The sequence below is a fragment of the Stegodyphus dumicola genome, chromosome 12 (genome assembly GCF_044657685.1).
Source record: "Stegodyphus dumicola isolate Sdum_Otavi_A_Nest chromosome 12, ASM4465768v1".
Lineage (NCBI taxonomy): Eukaryota > Metazoa > Arthropoda > Arachnida > Araneae > Eresidae > Stegodyphus > Stegodyphus dumicola.
The window spans coordinates 13,791,871-13,814,848 of record NC_140779.1 but is presented as its reverse complement, the minus strand read 5'-3'; the positions used below and the strand labels follow the sequence as shown (position 1 = coordinate 13,814,848).

The 22,978-nt window shown below is 31.9% G+C and overlaps 1 protein-coding gene across 2 annotated transcripts in view; it reads left to right on the top strand.

Moving 5' to 3' along the window:
• LOC118187859 (semaphorin-5B-like) overlaps positions 1–22,978 on the top strand; it is a 317,610-nt gene that overhangs the window by 272,702 nt on the left and 21,930 nt on the right. For both annotated transcript variants that reach the window (XM_085827486.1, XM_085827485.1), the window contains 6 exons: positions 1,690–1,788; positions 6,005–6,218; positions 8,803–8,891; positions 13,745–13,944; positions 16,993–17,128; positions 18,366–18,496. In XM_085827486.1, coding sequence (XP_085683612.1) covers positions 1,690–1,788; positions 6,005–6,218; positions 8,803–8,891; positions 13,745–13,944; positions 16,993–17,128; positions 18,366–18,496 — 869 coding nt within the window. The remainder of the gene's footprint in view (positions 1–1,689; positions 1,789–6,004; positions 6,219–8,802; positions 8,892–13,744; positions 13,945–16,992; positions 17,129–18,365; positions 18,497–22,978) is intronic.

Here is a 22,978-nt window from a genome sequence, read left to right as displayed (position 1 = left end):
TAACTCGAGATTAACTATCTCGGACTCTCTCTTCGCGTAGCAGCAGGGTTTATATAGTTTTTGGCTTGTGTTTAAGAACATTCTGGGCTAAACCGGTACGAATTCGTTCCAGAAGGTTTTCTATCTGTCCATGGCATGTCGCCAAATGAATGATTTCTCGCCAAATGTGGCAACCCTGTCTTTACTTGCCATTTTATAGCAACCCTAAAACTTGATTTGCAGTGAAGCTATCTTACCACGCCTGTACATTTCGTAACAATATGAACTATCCACACATTTTTACATCACCTTAGGTATTTTTTATGTAATTAATCTTTACAAAGAAAATTTTACATTATTCTCTCATGAATACAGTTCATTTAGTACTAATATGTGTTTCATAGAGACACTTCCATCTTCAGGTAGAGAGCCCTCTTATCTGTTTAAAGAAAAAATAAAAACACAGTGTGATCAATCTAAGTCGGAAATAGCAACTGGATATAGTATACAAAGCGATGTTACCTACCTGTCTAAAAATCCACATTCCATTTTGGAGAAAAAAAATGCTGCATTTTGGAAAAGTGACTAAAATGTCTAAAACCAATAAGCAACTGAAAAGACAACTCTTTCTTTTCTAATGATGTACACATTTATACTGACATTTGAAGAAAAAAAGATAAGAAAATACATTATTTTTATTTGTCTCTCCTCCCCAATAAATTCTTTCATTTTACTTACTATTACCTATAGCCTTGAAATCCTGATAATTCGCTTTTATAAAGTTGAATTACGGAGACTTCATTTATGTCAGAATGTGTGTGTGTAAAATATAACAAAATATGATGGCTGCTTTAAAAATAATTGGCGACCTCAAAATTAACGATTCTAGATTTAGTGCTCTCCACCTAAATTCATCTGTTCTCCCAAATTCGAGATTGTTCTATGTTATATATAGCAACCTCAAATTAACCAATCATAGCTTATCAGAATTACATCAGACTTGGTATAAATACTCTTGGCACAATAACCTATGTCATTCCATTCTGCCAAACTCACGGCGCAAATGCCTACATCATTAATTGTAAAATCAGTGTACATAAGATTTACTGTATTTCATTATGATTGGATAAATATCTACTAAGATGGTTTAATATGTGTGGAATAAAGATTGGGACTTCTTGAATATTCATTCGTGTCCACGTCATCTGTTCGTCTGTCCACTCAGCCATCGTGACTACGCGTCAAAATTATTACACATATTTAATCAATACATGTTGAGAAAAGTGCATTATATCCAGTAAAAAAAGTATTAACAAAAAATTATCTTAGAAAGATGGCTTCTGCTATATCTTTGTTAATATGTGAATAGCAGTTTATCAGTATTTTGTAGCACTATGTAACCTTGTAGAGACATTAGGTATATTTTTGGAAGCAGGAAGGATGAAAAATAGCAACCGCCTTCTCAGGGAATCGAACCATGGATCTCTGGAATACTGGCCCAGCGTGCAGAACCACTACACCACAAAGGCACACTAGGAAAGTGGGAGAATAACCTTATAACCTTCCCTATATAATTTCCACAAATTATTTTGGTTAATACTATTTATATTGGTTAGCACATCTTGAATGTTTTATTAATGGCATAAATATAAATTATTTTTTATAATACAATAATAATATAAATGATTATCAAATTCCCATTATTTTTAGGAAGACTGTAGGAATTACATTAAAGTGTTACTGAGCTTTGATGGAAAACTGTTTTCTTGTGGTACAAATGCTTTCTTCCCAGAATGTTCCTGGAGAGAGGTATGTCGTTATGTTTGATTTGCATTTTTCAATTAAATATTATCACTTATCAAATAAATATTATCACTTTTATGTTGAGAACATGTAATGCATGTATTTAAAAGTTATATCAATTTAGTTCTTTTAAAATCGTTTGAATCTGCTCTTCCCATTTTTTTTTTTTTTTTTTTTTTTTAATACCTGAATGGCAAAATCTAAAAAATTTTTAAAATGTAGATACAGTCAAATTACATTCATATTATCCGGACTGATCTATAACCTGAACCTCAAAGCTACAAACTTTCTGCGCAATACGCGTAATACCTTTACGCATGTGCGTTTAATGTGTAATGGACGGTTTAAGCTAAGCTAAAATTATCTAATTCAGTTAATGTTGCAGATTGCATTGTTCCTTAATCTTCTAATTGGATCCGGCTTATTATTTTTTGCAATTGTTAGAGCAATTTTATAAAAGTAAGCTTGAACTTTCGATTTTGTCAAATAGAATTTCTGATATATATTTACTAATATGTAAAGAATCTACAAAGTGAAAGTATGTTTCGAAGTCCATTAAACAGAAAGTAGAATTGCTGCAAAAAATGGATAAAGGCATATCCTTTGTTTCTCTAACCATGCGCAATGAATTGGAAGTTGATCTGTCAGCACTATCCTAATCTTCAGGGCAGATGTTTTTATTTTATTTGGCTTATAATTCCTTACTAAATGTAGTATTTCATCTCGATGTACTCCGTCTTTGATATGATTTAAATCAAATTCCTCTTCATTATAAATATCACGAATACAAATCAAATAGTTTTTTCTGTTTGCAATTTTCTAATTTCGACTATGCGTAATGTACGCTTTACGCATGCGCGTGTTGAAAGAAATGTTTAATAAAGTAAACAAATAAATATTAAGCTTTTTCTATTGTAAATTTTGACACCCTTTAGATCATAATTGCTCTTTATTTCATAAATTATGGTTTCATATTTTTAATTTTATAATTTCTGCATGCCATCTTACCAGATTTAAATTGATGATCTATAATCCGGAATCGCCGAAGTCCCGACGAGTCCAGATTAAAGACTTTTGACTGTATTGCACATTAATTTTGAATCTTTTAGGTTGTACTAGAGACTTTATTGTTCTTGAATACACACTGTCTTTTTATCAGTCAATAATGCACTGAAATTTGACTTTTTTAAGCATTTCTCAAAATTTTAGGATGACTAAGTTTTGAAATTTGCTGCAACTTTTCTCATTTTACAGTCACACAGCTCTTTTACTATAGCTAAATATTACCAGTAGCTGGTTTTATACACCAATCATTTAGAGATGAATTGAATAGCCTAATTACCCAGTTCATGCAAGATGTAAATTTACTAATATAAGTTAAAAAAACTATTCAATATCATATATAACTATATTATAAACTATCCTCACACAGGTTTAAGTTTTCTTTTTAAAAAGTCCAGTTATTTGGGGGGGAAGTGGAGGAATAAATTTGACTATCATAATTAATAGGTTTGATTTTATTGGACATTTTCCTGTATAAAACTCTTTATTATTAATTACAATTTTGTTACTTTTATTTCAAACATTTAAATATTTTTATTTCAAAAATCTTAATATTATAACTCTAACTTTTGACTGTAATACCAGAACAGAAATGGGAAATTTCATCAGATTAACTTACTGTTTATACCAAAGTAAACATATTGAAATGTCACTGAATTAAGGAATCTGATTAATAATCCATTGCTGTTTCTTTGATCTTGATAATGGCTGTCACATGATGAGGCAAGGATTTAACAAGTCTGCAAAACTGTAGTAGAAATATTACTTACAAAACAAGTTTTATGATTTCCCATAAATCAGTTAAGGGCACTGGTGTTGAATGACAGAATCTTTTCCTTGAGTATCCCAGGTGTTTAATGGCGTTCAGTGGGAATTAAATCTACTAGTTACTAGGTGTTCAATGGGAATTAAGTCTACAAGTTGTTCAATGGATAATAGTTCATTATTTCACATATAATTTGCAGCACTTTATAAGAGTGCAACAGAACCCCTAGGAGAGGCGGAAAATTTCAATTTGAACAAGGACGCCTAATACTCACGCGGCAGCCCTGCAAGTATTCATACAGTTATGGTCATGATCATAGTGAAATTTCATCAGTTGGTGACTTCTTGTGAGAGACCATTGCAAAATGTATAATTTGTAAAGAATTGCGGGAAAGGTCAAATACAAATGACTGTACCAGAGTTAGCAATGGTGATATATGCTATATCCCTTAAATTAGATAGTATGCAAATGCTATTTTAATATATACAGTCAAAAGTCGTTAATCCGGACTCGTCGGGTGGTGGTGTATTGAGAATATGGCAAAGCACACTAGGGCTATCTGCCTAAGGGGAGAGATGCCTTCGTGGAGGACTTTCTAAGGGAAACTGGCTTGTATACACGTTACACATGGGAAAAACCACGAAAACGCCCATGCGGCCAGCCCATTCACGGGATTCAAACCTCGGACCGAACTACCAGTGTTCAGCGATTTTTACCACTCGGCCGCTGGTGGGCTGCGGCCTCGTCGGGACTTCGGTGATTCCGGATTATAGATCATCAGTTTAAATCTGGTAAGATGGCATGCAAAAATTACAAAATTAAAAATATGAAACCGTAATTTATGAAATAAAGAACAATTATGATCTAAAGGGTATCAAAATTTACAAAAAGAAAAAGCTTAATATTTATTTGTTTACTTTATTAAACATTTCTTTCAATGTAAGTAGGTTCTGTGGAATCTAGTTCACTTAATCCCTCCTCACTGCTGTGTCAACAAAAGAAAGCCAGTGTGAGCATTATTCACTCAAAATGAGTATGTCCTGGAGCTTAACTTATTTTGTTTATATCAGATAGAAAGCCACAACCATGCAACGGCTATAAATGTGTGGTCCTGGTTAACACCAGTCAATGTATTGTCATTAGCCATGTGTGGTTTCCTAATCAGCAGGTGTTTGAAAGTGGCTTATGGGAATCTCGGGTTGGTGTTGGAAAATAGCTTTTAGAGTATATTTTTTAGGGGGGGAGATTAATTATACAGTCAAAAGTCATTAATTCGGACACCCATAATCCGGAATGATCTGTAATCCGAACCTCAAAGCTACAAACTTTCTGCGCATGCGTCGTGTTGACGCATGCGCATAGCTGTTTACGTGCACGCGTAAGACCTTTACGGCTGTGAATATGCTTGTGCGCATGCTCATAAAACATTTACGCATGCGCATTTAATGTATAACGGACGATGTAAGCTAAGCTAAAATTATCTAATTCAGTTAATGTTGCAGATTGCGTTGTTCCTTAATCTTCGAATTGGATCCGGCTTATTATTTTTTGCAGACTGTTAGAGCAATTTTATGAAAGTAAGCTTAAACTTTCGATTATATCAAATAGAATTTCCGATATATATTTGTTAATATGTAAAGTATGTTTCAAAATCTGAAATCTGTTTATCAATTTCACGCTGCTCGGCGGGGGGGGGGGGACGCTGCGGCGCGTAATGAATTGGAAGTTGATCTGTCAGCACTATCCTTATCTTCAGGGCAGATGTTTTTATTTTATTTGGCTTATAATTCCTTACCAAATGTAGTATTTCATCTCGATGTGCTCCGTCTTTGATATGATTTAAAACAAGTTCCTCGTCATTATAATTCGCTTCCGATAGTGAAGAAAGTGACAGAGGTTATTGAAAATGAAAAAATTAGTCGGTATTCTCGACACAGCAATTATAGGACTTGAACAGCGGAACTTTGTAACTAAACAAGAAATTATGTCTGTTTAATAGAATTAAAGAGAAAGTATTATCACATGAAACGAAGCAACTTACATTGAAAGAAATGTTTAATAAAGTAAACAAATAAATACTAAGCTTTTTCTTTTTGTAAATTTTGATACCCTTTAGATCATAATTGTTCTTTATTTCATAAATAACGGTTTGATATTTTTAATTTTGTAATTTCTGCATGCCATCTTACCAGATTTAAACTGATGATCTATAATCCGGAATCGCCGAAGTCCCGACGAGTCCGGATTAATGACTTTTGACTGTATAACACTGATTTTCCTTGTTTGATTTCTACAATAATCATTATTTGGCATGTTATTTTAACCTAAATTTTTTTTACTTATATTTTCTAAATTAAACATAATTTAATTTTTTTCCTCCTCCTCTTATTTCAGATTAACTCATTGAAATCTATTAAAGATTGGGTTGATGGCACTGCGAAGTGCCCATATAGTCCTTATGCAAATAATACAGCTCTTATGACATCTCAGGGTGACTATTATATTGCCTCAACTATAGACTTCTCTGGTCGAGATCCTGTAATTTACAAAATAATGGGAAAACAGCCATTTTTAAGAACAGTCCAGTTTGATCCAAAGTGGTTAAGTGGTAAGCATTTGTTTTTTAGCTTTGTTAATGAAAGCAAAAGGCATAAAATGAAATGCTAAATCAAAAGCAATTTGCGAGTAAAGCTGTTCAGAAGGAGATTAATCAGTATACAATTTTGCATTAAAATAATACAGTTAATTAATTTCAGACTTACTGTTTTGAATTTTTTATAAATCTGTCCCTGAACACAAATAATAAGTGCAATAAAAAATATCACAGTTGGATTTGGTTAAATTGAATTCAGAGGGGAAGATACAATAATGGCATTCAAATCCTCCAAGTTTCATTAAAAATAAGTTTTCTCAGTATTTAACTTGATTACCACATTCTCATATCATATTTGCTTAATCTTTCTCTGTGTATGAGAAAAAGGATGATGGAGAGAAAGAAAAAATTTCTAATTTTCCTTTGTTTCTTTTTGTATTCGTATAGAAAGTAAAATCTTCAAATTAATTTGCTACATGACATATGGGGATTGTAACATCACTTTATGTTTCAAAAAGTTATCTTATTTTTTTTTATAATATAATATCTCCACAACTTCTGTATTGGTATAAGCTCTTTTTTAAGTTTAATGTTATTTTAGGATTTTATTAATTTTGGGAGGATAAATCTTTTTTAACTCGAATTTTCAGTCTTCCAATCATTTTTTAAGTATATAAAATTCCTGGCAAATTCAGACATAATTAGTTTCATCAATGTCTGTAGTTAATTAGCAAAGATTGTGTGAATCCTCTTTAATCTCTAGATGGAAATACAAGTTCTGCAATTTCTGATAAAATTAAAGGAACTTTTAAGATAATTTAAATCTCCTATTTGAATGTAGTATTTCTCTTCCATCTTTATAACACAGAGGAAAACAGAATTGAAATTTTGTGATATTTTTCTAGTCGGATGCCTAAGGTTTTCATAAGGAAGGAATGAAAATGAAGTAAAGTTTGTTTTGTTACATCTTCATTTCAAGATATACATATAGTTAGAAGTGAATGTATAAAAGTATTCTTTTTCTAGCTGTTTATACAGGGTGAATCTAAACAAGTGGGCAAAACTTTAAAGGAATGATAGAAGGCAGCTATATGAGGAATATTCGTCATAGAATGTATGGTTGGAACGCAAGCGGTGAAAAAGGTAGTTTTCCACTGTCACATTTAAAGAATTAACACAAGATTGACAAGAGATATTTCAGAAAACTTTTTTTTTAATAGGAATGTAATTGATATACATTCTCAAAGAAATTGGTCAAAAGGCATTCCACCTACTGTAATGCAGGCATGACACCTGCGGGACAGACACTGACACACATTTGCGAATACGCCAGGCACTTCCCGAGAATCACCGTTCCTGGCGGCTAGATTCATTATCGGTTTCAATGGGGAACTCATAGATTAGGTTTTTCATATAAGTGGGGCCATATGAAAAGTCCAAACATGACAGAAACATGAAAAAGGAAAAGTCCAGACATGAGAGATCTGGTGATCTTGGTGGCCAAGGAATGGGACCACCTTAACCAATCTATCACCTTGGATATTTTGTGGTTTATATAACCAGCCATAGTCTCTGCAATCCATGGCAGAAAATGTCGTTAGGTACGAGGACTGACACACCAGTCGAAGGACCTCTGACCCAGGTCCATATTCTAGAGGACCCATACAGAGTTTGGAATATCCTTGTCGTCCATAGGGTCTCGTCCTCGTGGGGGCAACTCCCGCAGTCCCCCCGGCTTTTACAAAGCGTTGGGCAGAACTTAATCGTTGCAAATTTAAAACTCTGTCACCTTGCCTCCGGGCACCACTCCATCGTCAAAACCACTTTGTTATAAGATGCTCTGTCCACTCTGTCAATCCACGCCATGAGAACTGAATGGGGTCACCCCCCCCCCGGGGACTCAGTCGACGATCTCCGATATAGCTCCACCACAGCCAGAGGAACAGACACAACAGTACCAGTCCCTGCCAAGCCTGAATCACCCTGAGTACAATACTCGGGCTCTAGTCCTGTGAAGTCAAATTATATACCCCCGTGGTTGAGACTGCCTAGGTACAGATCCTAACCAGTACTTTCCAGGCGTTCGCCTGAGTAAACCCCCGGGGGGGTGCGAGGACTGACCCTTTTTGTACCATTTACAATAGCAGTTAGCGGTTTGCATTCCGACCATACATTATATGGCAAATTTTACTTTTATAGCTTCCTTCTATCGCCTCCCTAAAGTTTTGCCCACTTGTTCAGATTCATCCTGTATATGTCCTTTTTAACTTTCACTGTGATTTTTGAGTCCATTAAGACTTTAATTTCCCTTTGATGCACCATTATATTTGTTGTACCCATTTATTTGAATGTTTTACTTGGATTTGGTAAAATATGCTTTGCATATGAAAAATTAAAACGAGAAACAGTGAATTTAAAAATGGCAATGAATAAGATAATTATTTTTGCATTTGTAATCTGTATAAATGATTCATATATTGTTTTGTAACTTGATTTTTTAAGTTTAGAGCCTAAAAACTTTAATTGTATGTTAAAACCGTCATAAAAATTTAATTAAATTTTACAGAGGAACTTAACATAGTGAATTTTTTAATTTTAGATGCAAATTTTGTGGCTTCCTATGAAATTGGAAACTTTACTTACTTTTTCTTCAGAGAAGCTGCAGTAGAGTACATAAACTGTGGAAAGGTAAATGATTTAAAAAATTTCAGTGAACTAATTTTTATTTACTTTTGTGATGTGAGGAAAAAAGAAAGAAAAAGAAAATGGGAAGCCTATGATATTTCTACTGAGGCTTTCTGTGATAAAAGTAGTATTTAAATTTATTATTGTTATTTGGTGATAAAATTACTAATTTAGTTTGTTTTATTTGATTGTGGCAAAGCATGCTAAAGCGATCTGTCTCGTAAAATCACTAACTGGAGAATTTTCGTAAGCTTGCCATCTAATGGTAAGGGTCTAATGTTATTGTTCAAGGTTACAAATAAAATGCAAAACATAACGAATGTTGCAACTTGATGAACATTGTCATATATCTTAATAATTTTATGCATTGCTCATGTAAAGAAAAAAAAAATCAAAGATTAAATTCTATTGGGAGTCATAAAATAAATTGTTCCCTGACCTGAAAGCATACTCTTATGTGTGTATGAGTTCGTAATGCGTTGAATTTACGCAGAACCGATGATAGCTTAATAAAATTTATTTTCCCAAGAGAAACACTTTATTGTTTTGGAATTTTCCACAAAAATATTCATATAGCTCTTCTACCTATGACAGAGCACAGTCAGTAGTTACCACATCAAACTATTAAGAATGTTAAACACAATCCAATGCAAAGTGCATCTAAAGAGTGAAGCTCGCACAGAGATCTCTCAGTGCTCCGAAGGCAACTCTTAAACTGAAAACTGATGCTGTCTCCGGCCTTTTATAGCCCCCTCCCCAGTCGACTAAGAATTTCCAGTACCTCGAAATTGCTCGATGGCATATATGGTTAAAGTTGCATATGAGGGAGGGTCTGATACAGTTAATGCAGGGACTGGACCAAAATGTCATCAGGCAATTTCTCCCTAAATTTGGCAGCAAAAATTAATCACCAGTTTGGCGATATCTAGCCAATTTAATGAGATAACCATGAACCTTAATATTTATAAACTTGCCATGTAATCTTATTTTTTTGGCAAATCTTCACTTTTCTTCAAACTATTCATATTACACGATACAAAATTTGTAAAAATATTCCGATATTTTCGTTATCAAATATAAAATTATTCCACCTCATGTCTAGATGCTTGTGTCAAGGAAACGAATTATTATCACATTAAATAAAACATATTTTAAAAGTTAAATCAGAATTTTCAGTTGGAGAGGAATAAAATAATTCAGTATTAGTGGTTTGTCACAGGCGCAATTGAATGCTGTGCGTAATCAGTTGCATGTACAATATGATATTGTGAATAAATTCATCATATAATATTCATTGCATAGAATTTGAGAAGCTGGTAGGTAAGTCAATTTATTGAAAAATTTGTGCTATAAAAATAAATCTAAAGGTAAATCCCTGATAAAAATCAATTATAATCGCAAAGGGGAGGGGAAAAAAACTGTTTTCCTCCATCTTAAATTAAAAGAACTTTTTCTTTATATTTTAAAATTATTTATTATTTTTTTTTCCATTGCACATTAGCCCACCAGTGACCGAGTGGTAACATTGCCAAACATTGGTAGTTTGACTTGAGTTTGGTTCCAACCGAACAGGCTGGCTGCATGGGTGTTTTCGTTGTTTTTCATTTACTGTAATCAAATAAAACAAATTAATTTCTCTATATGTTTTGAAATAATCATTTATCCTGTTTCTTCTTAGTTTGAATACTTTGTAGAAAGAATGTATTTCCTGTTGCACAGCTATTAAATTCATTTTGACATACCAAATTTTATATGCATGAAAATTCAAAATATGCCTGTCTCCTAAAGGTAAAAGTTGGGCCATATTAAGAAATTAAGAGGCCCCAAGCACTTAAAAGGTTTTGGTGTCCTTACATATGTTTATACCAATTTTTTCTTCATTCTTCTGTTTTTTGATTTTGTTTTAGCTACAGCACATATTCCATGGTAAAATTAATATAGTCAAAAGTTGTTAATCCGGAGTTGTCGGGACTTCGGCAATTCCGGATTATAGATTTTTCCGGATTATAGGTCATCAGTTTAAATCTGGTAAGATGGCATGCAGAAATTATAAAATTAAAAATATGAAACCGTAATTTATGAAATAAAGAGCAATTATGATCTAAAGAGTATCAAAATTTACAAAAAAAAGCTTAATATTTATTTTACTTTATTAAACATTTCTTTCAATGTAAGTTGTTTAAGTTGCTTCATTTTATGTGATAATACTTTCTTTAATTCTATAAGCAGACATAATTTCTTCTTCAGTTACAAAGTTCCGCTGTTAAAGTTCTATAATTGCTGTGTCGAGAATACCGACTAATTTGTCATTCGAAATTCTTTTGTTTTCAATAATCTCTGTATCACTTTCTTCTTTATCGGAAGCGAATTATAATCATGAGGAATTTGATTTAAATCATATCAAAGACAGAGTACATCGAGATGAAATACTACATTTAGTAAGGAATTATAAGCCTTACTAAATTACTATATGTTTTGAAATAATCATTTATCAAAAACATCTGCCCTGAAGATAAGGATAGTGCTGACAGATTAACTTCCAATTCATTGCGCGGCGTTCCCCCCCCCCCCCCCGGGCCACAGAGCAGCATGAAATTGATACACAGATTTCGGAATGGTTTGAAAAACGAAGGATATGCCTTTATCCATTTTTTGCAGCAATTCCACTTTTTGTTTAATGGACTTCTAAACATACTTTCGCTTTGTAGATCCTTTACATATTAGTAAACATATATCAGAAATTCTATTTGACATAATCGAAAATTCAAGCTTACTTTTATAAAATTGCTCTAACAGTCTGCAAAAAATAATAAGCCAGATCCAATTCGAAGATTCAGGAACAAAGCAATCTGCAACATTAACTGAATTAGATAATTTTAGCTTAGCTTATACTGTCCGTTATACATTAAACGCGCAAGCATAAACGTATTATGCACATGCGCACATGCATATTCACAGCCGTAAGGGTCTTACGCGCATGCGTCAATGGGACACATGCGCAGAAAGTTTGTAGCTTTGAGGTCCGGATTATAGATCATTCCGGATTAACGACTTTTGACTGTAATAGGAATTTAATGGTAAAATTGATAATAAGAATTTTTTGGTCCCTCTTTCCTGAATATCCAACGACTTTTATGGTGACCCTCTCCGATGCGTGTGCAGCATGTGCATTATGTTGTTTAATGGCTAATCCAGTCCTGGGTTGAAGACTGGTAGATGTGCTTCTGTTTTCTTTGATTCTTTCCAAAAATTTACTGAATCATAGATCAACTCATCCAATTTAATTCTGAGCCTCCAGAGGGAGCTAAGCACATTTTTTTAAACATGAGAGGGAAAATAGAGACACTACAGTATTCCTTTTCATATAGAAACCAAAACTTCATTAAGTATTCTCACTGTAGTTCTGAGTTCAAAATGATTCTTCAAAGTAGCATTCTTCTTATATATATCATGTTAATAATACCAGTAGTAATCTTGCTTATAAATCCTAACAATGTACACTACATTGGTTAATTAAAAGTGCTTACAAAAAATTACATTCCACAGTAATATGTCTGTTTTAAAATTTAACTGAGTAACATTTTCTGCAAAATAAATAAATAAATCTGCATCCGCTTCTTTATTAATTGCTCCAAATGCTAATATTTGAAAAGTTGTGCACTAAATAATTTGATTCAAGTTGTAATATTTAAAAAGAAATACACCTTTGATATGTATGGCAAAGAGTGTGATATGCAAGGGAAATTATTAATAGCATTTGGCCTTTTTGAAAACTTGAGTTTTACCAGCTATTCTCAGTGTGATCTGTTAATTATAAATAAAATAAAATAAAAAGGGTAAGAAGAATTAAATAAATTATTTTATTAATAGGTTTGGTATAGTTATCGAACATACTAATTAAGCAGGACGGAGATGTAGTTACAATTTTGAATATTCTTTCTTCCCCAAATTGAAGTTCGAAATTCTTTACTGATATAGATATTTTTAAGAGGTTTTTAGAGGGGAATTAAATAAGTAAACAAAAGTTTATTTATTTATTTCAACCATTAAATTATTATTTACTTGATAAAACATTGTCAACTCTTTGTACTCGAGGGGTTTTTTTGCTCGGGCGAACCAGTAGCTCGAGTTTTCACATATTTGGTGAATTTCTCACAATTAATTTTAAGCAAGTTCATGGAAATCTAAAGGTTCTTTTATGTTTGAAGTTACTTGTTGCTCTTTTGTCAGATGCAGATGGTTCTCATTACGATATTTCTTCATATTCTGTGTACATTATCCTTTTGAATTTTCTGTCTCTTCTACAAACTACTCACCGGGCTCTATAACTTTGAATATAATATTCCAGTTGGACTGTTGAGTTTGAACTAATGTTAAAGACATATATTTAACAATAAATCTAAAAAACATATTTAAGATTAAAGATTGGCAGTTATTTATACACATGTATTGTTGAGTACACTCATTGAACGATATTGCCCAAACCAAACTTAAATAAACATTGTTACTGCTCAAATTACTGTCTTAAACCGAGTAGTGATTGAGAGTCATCTCTCGAGTTATGGCATCAAATCATGTGGTGACCAAGAATCACCTCTCGAGTGCAAAGGGTTAATTCTGATCTTACTATGAGGAGCAGGTTATGTCAAGCCCAACTTCCAGTCAGATTCCAAGATTGGCAGAAAGTTAAAAACCTCTAATGAAAAAAACTACACCAGCACTTTTTTAAAAACTTAAAAATGCCAAAACATAACTATCATTTTTTAAATCAGAACTATGTGTCTTTGACAACTGTTATAAAAGCTGAACAAAGATTTCTGTGGATGTGATATACACTTACTGAACTTTCTTTTCAGGTAATTTATTCTAGAATAGCCCGCATTTGCAAAAATGATGAAGGTGGAAAATTTAATTTGAAAGGAAAGTTTACTACATTCCTTAAAGCACGGCTGAATTGTTCCATTCCAGGCAACTATCCATTTTACTACAATGAAATTCAAAGTGCATATTACATTGAGAGGGAGGAAATATTTTATGCAACTTTTACGACACCCGTGTAAGTATTAAATAATTTTTTTTAAGATTATTTGCAGTATTTAACTGCATTACATTTTTTCTGAAATTGATTCTTAATCAATTATTCTTAGACTGTTGAGTTATTCTTCAGCCAATATAGACAAATATAGCATGTTGTTTACAATAGCATATGTTTTTTTCTGAACTTGGCTTTTAATACTGGCAGTGTTGCAATGAACCTCAAAGCAATAACATGTTTAGAACACTTGTATTCTAAATTATTTTTGATATGTATGACAGAACATCTAATGAAACCTTCTTTTTCAGTTATTTAAAACAATTTTAAACAGTTCAGATGAAGTATCATATTATCCTCCCCCAAGGTCTGAAAATTAAAAAAATACTCACATAATTTTCCCCTTCCTCAATGCATTCAGAAGATAAGCTACCCTAAATTTTAAAATGGATTTGTGCTCATAGTGATTGTTTCATCTAACAGAGACAAAAACCCTTGCAAACTACATGTAAAGATCATGCTGAACTCATGGAAAAGTATACATGAACTGATCCACCAATCAACAAAGTTTCATCCTTCAATAAAATTTTTAATGCCTATTTGTTGAGCAATTATTTTTGTTTGAAAGCGAACTATAACTGTTGACACTGATAGTCCCTTTTCTCTTTGCTTTATTGTTCATTTCTCTAACTTATCTTCTAAAAGAAGCCAAACTATGATACCAGTCTAACAAAATCTCTTATTAGACATTTACTCCAATTCTTCTTGTTTCATCACCAAATGCATCTCTCGTCAAGTGGAAATTTTCTAGCTGAAACTGAATTTTTAAATTACATTATACTTTCATCACTGCCAGAAGATTAAAAACAGTTGTATAACTTTTCCTTTGAATAGGAGCTATGACAATAATAATAATAATTTTAAAAATTCAACAAGGATAAATGATAAAATAAGTACTGAAATAAGTTACCAATAAGCCACAAAGTAGCAAGATGTTTGCAAGAACAAACTTCCTGAAATAAAAGTTAAAAAAGATCTTGATTCTTTTTCATCTTTTTTCAAGATCTAATAATTTAGTTATTAGTTGAATGCTATATACTGATATGTATTTTTAAGCAAAAGCGAAAAATAATCTGTTATCTGTGAAGTTTTCTGGTATCAGGACAAGACTTGTCTTGCTCAGATGGAGTTGCCGTTTTGCTTTACCATAGGAATGTTTTGAGAAGTTAATTTTCATTGGAATCACCATTTTGCTTTCTCAGAGTAACATTCTGCAAAGTAAATTTCATTGGAATTTTTATCATGGATCACATGGTACTTAATAAATAAAGGGGATATCTATCTGTCTATCTATTCAAATATCAGGATTATTGCACATAGTACAAAGTGTCTGGCTCATTAATTTAATGTCACTGAGGCACTTCACATAAGCAGTTCTGCATATAAGTTCCCAATGGGACACCAGAACATTCACCAAGCAAACTTTAATATTCACCAAGCAAACTGCAGATAACGTGATAGAATAAGTATTTCAGTTTGAAGGCGTATGCAAAAGACTGTAGCTGCAGTTTTCATTCTTTTGTGTGTGTGTACAGGGTGGTTATAATTAAATTGACCCCTTTAGAACTTGTTCTACTTATTGAAATTTGATGAAATGTGGTATATATGTTATCTGGACCATTGGGAAATGATTTCTGCATACAAATAGTTCAAATTTTGACCACCAGGGGGAATTGTGCCACCCAAAGGAGGATAAAAAATCTGTCAGAATCATTAAAATTTATTCGATTACATAATGTGCTCAATTTGTGCTCCATTGGCATCAATTATGTGTTCAAAATGCATTATAGCGTGTTCATTTGTAGTGTGAAGTAACTCTCGAGGGATTTCAGAAAAATGGCGTGTAATGCTGGCTTACAACTCTGGCAAAGTCCGAATTCCTCCGCCATAAACACGATCTTTTAGGAATCTTCACAACCAAAAATCGCAGGGATTTAAATTGGGTGAATGAGCAGGCCAGGCATCCAGAAAAGCTCTGGATATTACATTATTCTCGCCTTTTCGCAATCCCTTTAAATGATGATATTCGCACAATGCAGGTAAGCTATTGCTACCATTCGGATAAAACAGTTTTACCAGTAAAGCTCGATCTTTCTTCTGTAAGGGCTATGATAATAATAATTTTAAAAATTCAACAAGGACAAAGGCATTAACATGATTATTAATTATAACATGATATTAAACAACATGATTAACAATGACAAAGGCACACAGAATGATTTTCTGGCTCTGGCTGTAAGTCTGTTTATAGGTTTGAATAATTTGCATAAGGAATTTTTGAAAATTGCCATCTGGTGGTCAAAATTTGAACTATTTTTTATTGCAGAAATCTTTTTCCCATAGTATATACCAAGTTTCATCGAAATCCAATAGGCAGAACAAGTTCTGCAGGGGTCTGAATAGGGTCACCTTAATTATACTACCCTAAAAATAAATGTTTATCTTTTTTGTATCTTATAATTTACATTATGGACCCCAAGATGTGTTTTTTTACTTCTAATCTTATAAAGAGTATGTGTAATGTGATGTTATAAGAACCAATAGTTTATCAGTAAGTGAAAACTCAAAAATAAAAAATAAACTCTCAATCAAATTACATTTTACAAGTGCATCAACAGTTGCTCAACAGTTATTATGCCCAGTTGCTCGCAACACCCATTCATTATGGGATTTCCCTGTATTTTTAAAAATGGGGAATTTCCCTTATTTCTAGATCTTTAGGATTTCCCATGTGTAGTGATAAATAAAGAAATGAAAATAAGAAAGATAAATAAAAAAATGAAATCTTTATTCTTTTCAATCTTTCATTAATGACTGGCAATAAATGGTCAGCAAATTATCAAGTAAGTAGAAAAACAGAAGTTAAATGTAAACTATGGTTTAATAAAAAGAAAGACCTTATTATTTGTATGTATCTAATATTTTATTCAAAATTACTTCAAGCATAATCTTATAATTCCATTAATACAATTTTAAAGTAGGCTTTTCCATATTTTTTTTTTCTTAATATAGGAACAGTATTTATGGAACTGCAGTGTGTGCCTTTAATATGTCATCCATTCATAATTCATTTACTGGTGCTTTCAAATTCCAAAGTAATCCAAAATCTGCATGGGAAAGACAAACATCTCCCAGAAAATATTTTCAGGTAAGGTTTTAGAATAAAATTAATGTATTATGGATTTTCTCCTTATTTTGTATCGTTATATTGATTTTCAATAAAAAATTTTAATTATTTGGTTGGGCTCCCCCCCCCCCAAACAAAATAATCCCTTTTTTAATTTTTGAGAATTATCTTCAGCCAAGCTTATATTTAAAGGGAATATATAAATTAGTGAAATTTATTGACTAAGTGAATTGCACAGATGAATCAGAGTATAACAGCTTTTCAACTTAAAGTAATCCTGAATTAAAGGAAACCTTTAATTAGAAGTTCCATTATTATATATATATATAAAGAAATGATTAGCAATTTTCACTATATTAACAAGGTAGTATTTATAATTAAACTATCGTGGAAATGTTAGCTTTAGAAATCGGAATTTAAAATTTTAGAAATTAGGAGTTTTCAGAATTCACAATTTAAAAATTGTGATTGTCACAATAATGAAATTGCTTAAAAGAACTTTCAAACATCCTTCTTCGTGCATAAGGTATATTATGACACATATGAAAAACAGAATATACAAATTTTGTGTAATAAGTATCAATTAAATACTTCAAATTCTAAAAGCTGATCTCTTTTTATGAACTGCAAATTATATATGTGCAGTTTGCAGTTTTTTTTTTTTTTTTTTTTTTTTTTTTTTTTTTTTTTTTTTTCTGTAACGTATAAGTTTTGCCACTGCTAGTGTACACTGGAATTGCATTAAAAAAATTATTGTTGGTTAGATTGTTTAAATCTCAGTATGAAATGTCTTAAAGATGAGGCTGAAATTTGTTACATTGAATGTTACATAGTCATCATAAAAACACTTAAAGGGCACTGCATTTTCCAAATATTAAAAAAAGAAATTTTTTTAGATAAAATATTATAAACCTTCTGTTAATGATAAGGTGTCAGAATGCTTTAGCATATAAAGTTAATATGGGGCAGTATATATTTTTGGCAATCGTAAAGTATTTGGTCGCATGATTTTGTTTTCTGCACATTATTTTTATGAAACATAATATATTATGAATTTTGAGCAGTCTTGGTCATATTTCATTGCATAGTCTTGTCACATATATCGTTGATAATTGTAGCAAATTGCTCTTTATAGTTTTTCTGTATATAGGGAAAAAATCCTTTTCTCTTTTGGAGCTTTAGCCATTAGTTTTTCTTGCAATGGCAATTATTTGGTTCATTAATAGTTTCCTTGTGATTGATCTTTTTTTTTTCTTAGTGTGAAAGCCCTGGAAATCCAGAACACCTTTTAGATCCAGAACACTTTTTAGATTCAGAAAAATATCAGTTGATGAATGAAGCTGTTCAACCTATGACGCCATATCCAATTCTGAAAGCTGAGAATGAAAGGTAAGAACTAAGTAACAATATTTCTACCTATAACCTGAATTTAAAATTAAATTAGCCTGGTAGGCATAATATAATTTATAACACTAACATTCTTAAAAGAATTTTAGTATCCTTTTAACGATATCTATTTTTAATTTAGACTTTTGTGACGCTACATCGTTTTAAATTCAATAGGTGTAAAAAAGCCCATCTCTAGCATTTTTGCCATCCAATGTGATGAATGCATTTCGCACCCCATATTAATTAAATACATTGGTAATTTATGGTGAAATATACTTTTATTAATTATCACTTGTAAGAACAAGGTAGCTGTTGCACTCTTCCCCCTCCCAAAACAAAACAGCATTCTAAGCAGCTTTCTTAAGCATGGAGTTGATTCTGGATACAAATAAGGCTTACCAGATATTTTCCCATCTTGTAACATAAATATGAGCCACTTTCACAGAGATATCTTTTTTAAGCTGGTAGTCTCTTGTGTATTTTAGCATATGTAATTAACTAAATTTTATTTGTTAATTTTTGAAGGAGAAAATATTGTAATATTAAAAGATTATTTAAATTCTCTTTGTGAGTAGTTTGAGGAAGCTTCAAATGTACAATATTTAGGTTTCTAGTTTCCATCGTTTAAACTGTAAAACAATTTTAGGCTACTCTGATGACCAAGGTCTGAACCCTGCACTTTGTTAATGAGAGGCAATAATTAAGGTTTGATCTCAAAAACTAGTTATTAGAAGTTGCATCATTCCGAAACTGCAGTGATTGCTATTTAAAATTATTTTTCAGATTCTCTGAAGTAAACTGAAAGAATTTTACTCATTATACACTGCTCTCATTTTGAAATTCTTTCAGAAATATGATTTCTTATCATTATTGGTGGATTTTTGAGCAAATACAGTCAAAAGTCATTAATACAGACTTGTCGGGACTTCGGCAATTCCGGATTATCGATTTTTCCGGATTATACATCATCAGTTTAAATCTGGTAAAATGGCATGCAGAAATTATAAAATTAAAAATATGAAACCGTAATTTACGAAATAAAGAACAATTATGATCTAAAGGGTATCAAAATTTACAAAAAAAAAGCTTAATATTTATTTGTTTACTTTATTAAACATTTCTTTCAATGTAAGTTGTTTAAGTTGCTTCGTTTTTTATGTAATAATACATTCTCTTTAATTCCATAAACAGACATAATTTCTTGTTCAGTTAAAAAGTTCCGCTGTTCAAGTCCTATAATTGCTGTGTCGAGAATACCGACTTATTTGTCAATCGAAATTTTTTCGTTTTCAATAACCTCTGTCACTTTCTTTCCTATCCGAAGTGAATTACAATGACGAGGCATTTGATTTAAATCATATCAAAGACGGAGTACATCGAGATGAAATACTACATTTAGTAAGGAATTATAAGCCTTACTAAATTACTATATGTTTTGAAATATTCATTTATCAAAAACATCTGCCCTGAAGATAAGGATAGTGCTGACAGATCAACTTCCAATTCATTGCAGGCCGCTGCCTCGTTAAAAATAAACAAAGTTTACATAAACAAACATTAACGTTTAGATAAACAAACGTTAAAGTTTAAATAAGCAAAGGATATGCCTTTATCCATTTTTTGTAGCAATTCCACTTTTTGTTTAATGGACTCCGAAAGATACTTTCGCTTTGTATATCCTTTACATATTAGTAAATAAATAACGGAAATTCTATTTGACATAATCGAAAGTTCAAGCTTACTTTTATAAATTGCTCTAACAGTCTGCAAAAAATAATAATCTGGATCCAATTCGAAGATAAGGAACAACGCAATCTGCAACATTAACTGAAATAGATAATTAGATAATTTTAGCTTAGCTTATCCCGTCCGTTATACATTAAACGCGCATTCGTAAACGTATTTTGCGCACGCGCACACGCAAATTCGCAGCGGTAAAGGTCTTGCGCGCAAGCGTCGACGCGACGCATGCGCAGAAAGTTTGTAGCTTTGAGGTCCAAATTATAGATCATTCCGGATTATGGGTGTCGGAATTAACGACTTTTGACTGTAAAAAATTCTCCTTAGTTTATCATTTCTCACAAAAACTTTGGTAAGGCAAAAGCAAACTTGTATTTATTTTATAATCAGTTATAATGTATTTAATCAGTTATAATGTATTTATTTTATAGCCCCTCTTCTCTCTCTTTTTTTTTTTTTTTTAAATTTTTATTTTACTTTTTAAACACTGGGAAAAAAAAAAAATTCTGTGATTTATGCAATTTCAGGGGGTTGTGCTTGTGTAACCAAAATAAAAACAAGCATCAGATTATAAAACAAAATATATAACTGACTTTAAAAAGTGCATGAAAACGTAGCAATGTTAAGTGCACTCCAGCTCAAAAAATAAACAACAAAAGCAAAACATGGAATAAAACAAAAACTATTTAATGGATATGCGTTAAATTGATCCAAGAGATTGGTGTGGCATTATGGTGCATTTTCAGTTCTCTTAGAACAGCGTATTGTCTTGCCGCAGCTTGCAACATTCCGACAGCCCTCCAACGTGTTTCATAGTATAGTGTCTTCCGTTCTTGGCTATCTCGGATTACACAAAAATATCGCTGCTTGCAGACTGATGCATAGGTCCATCATACCCTTTTATAAGGTTGTGCTGTGATTGTGGGGTTGCATTTTTATGCTAATTTTGGTTGTCTATTTGCATTCACAATGCATCCTCTATATCATATATAAATTGTATGTTTTAATTCCTATTTTTATATCTTTTCTTTTAGCATGTGTTGCTTATATTTTTAACATTAGTGTAATTAATACAATTTTTATTTTGTTTATTTAAACATTAAGGAATGATTTAATAATATGAGCTTTCATCACCCAGAATCAGTTTGACATTTATAAAATTAAATGCAAAAATATGTATAAATTAAAATGCATAACAAAATTAAAAAAAAAAAAAAAATTGGTACTTTTCCGTTTTGCGGCGCATACGATAAAGTCACCAATAATGTTACAACTGATGCCAAACGGAATATCTTCGCTGGTAACATTTTGCGCCTCGTTTTCAAAAGAAGTCGCAGCCATTTCTTACCAGATTCATAGTTTCTTTCAATACTGACATACAATTACATAGAATATTTACAAAGATAATTAAATTTTATGCCTCATTCGTGTGTGGCAAGAAATGAGCCACCGTTTTGACATTTGTCATGTAACACATGGTGCTCATATTGAATGCATACCATCATTATAAACTTTTCTCTATCCATTAACGTTAGAATCGTGTTTCTATCTTTTGTAGTTTGGAAGAAATACCGTATATACCTGCGTATAAGTCGAGATATTTTGGACAAAACAAAAGACTTCAAAGTGGGGGGTCGACTTATATGCGGGGCCATAAAAAATTAAAAGAATCGGAAGTTCAAAAATTTCTTTATATAATGCAGTTGTTTTCTTCCGGCACTCAAATTGGACGACTTATCAAATAAGTCACTTGAAGTAATTTCATGACTTAAATTATGTGACGAACTAATCACAGAGTTTCATACTTTAACTAGAGAAAGTTTCGATTAAACCAAAGAATTTTCAGCCCCCGAACAAAAAAAAGCCTGATATTACATTAATTGCTCGGTGGGTTAAAGATGCTTGGAACTCTGAAATGATTATAAAATCATTTAAAAAATGTTGTATTAGCAACGAACTAGACGGCACGGAAGATGATGCTGTTTTTGAAAGTGAAAATGACGACGAAGGCTCTAGTAGTGATTGTAACAATACAGAGTTTGAGACTGAAAATATGTATGATGACGAGCCAATGACGACAGAAGAGTTCTATGAAATGTTTGGCGAATCTGACCATGAATCGGACGTTGAAGGATTTTGATTTTGTTTATTTACTAAGGTATTTTTATCGTATATTTACTTTTTTTCTCAGATGATTTTGAATAAATATAGTACTTAAAAATTTTTTCCGAAGTTTCTCGATCGATTTCGGAACTGGGGTGTCGACTTATACGCGGGTTTCTTATTTTCTATGAATTTTTTATGTCGAAGTGGGGGGGGGTCGACTTATACGTGGGTATATACAGTAAATGATTGAAATCTGCTCTTTCTTTTTGAATAACCCTGTATAGAAAAGGCAAAATCAAGGGTTAAATTCATCAAATCTAATGAGAATACACTAGCAAAGTAAAGCACCACGGTTTTACATAATTTCGGAGTAAGCTATTCGTAGGAATTGAAATAATTCTTGCATTTAAACTTGTATTCCAAATTAAGATTTAACTTGAAATCAATGTAGATAATTACTGAGAAAATTATATATTTTTGTAGTGTAGTTTACGTGAGATGAGATCACTTGGGGTCGCGTGATCCGAACCGGCGAATCAGGATATTGAACCACGATAGCATAGTAAATTCTTAAATTAATGTCTTTTTACAAATTTATTGTCTTTATTTATTGGCCTTTTACAAAATTTTAAACCA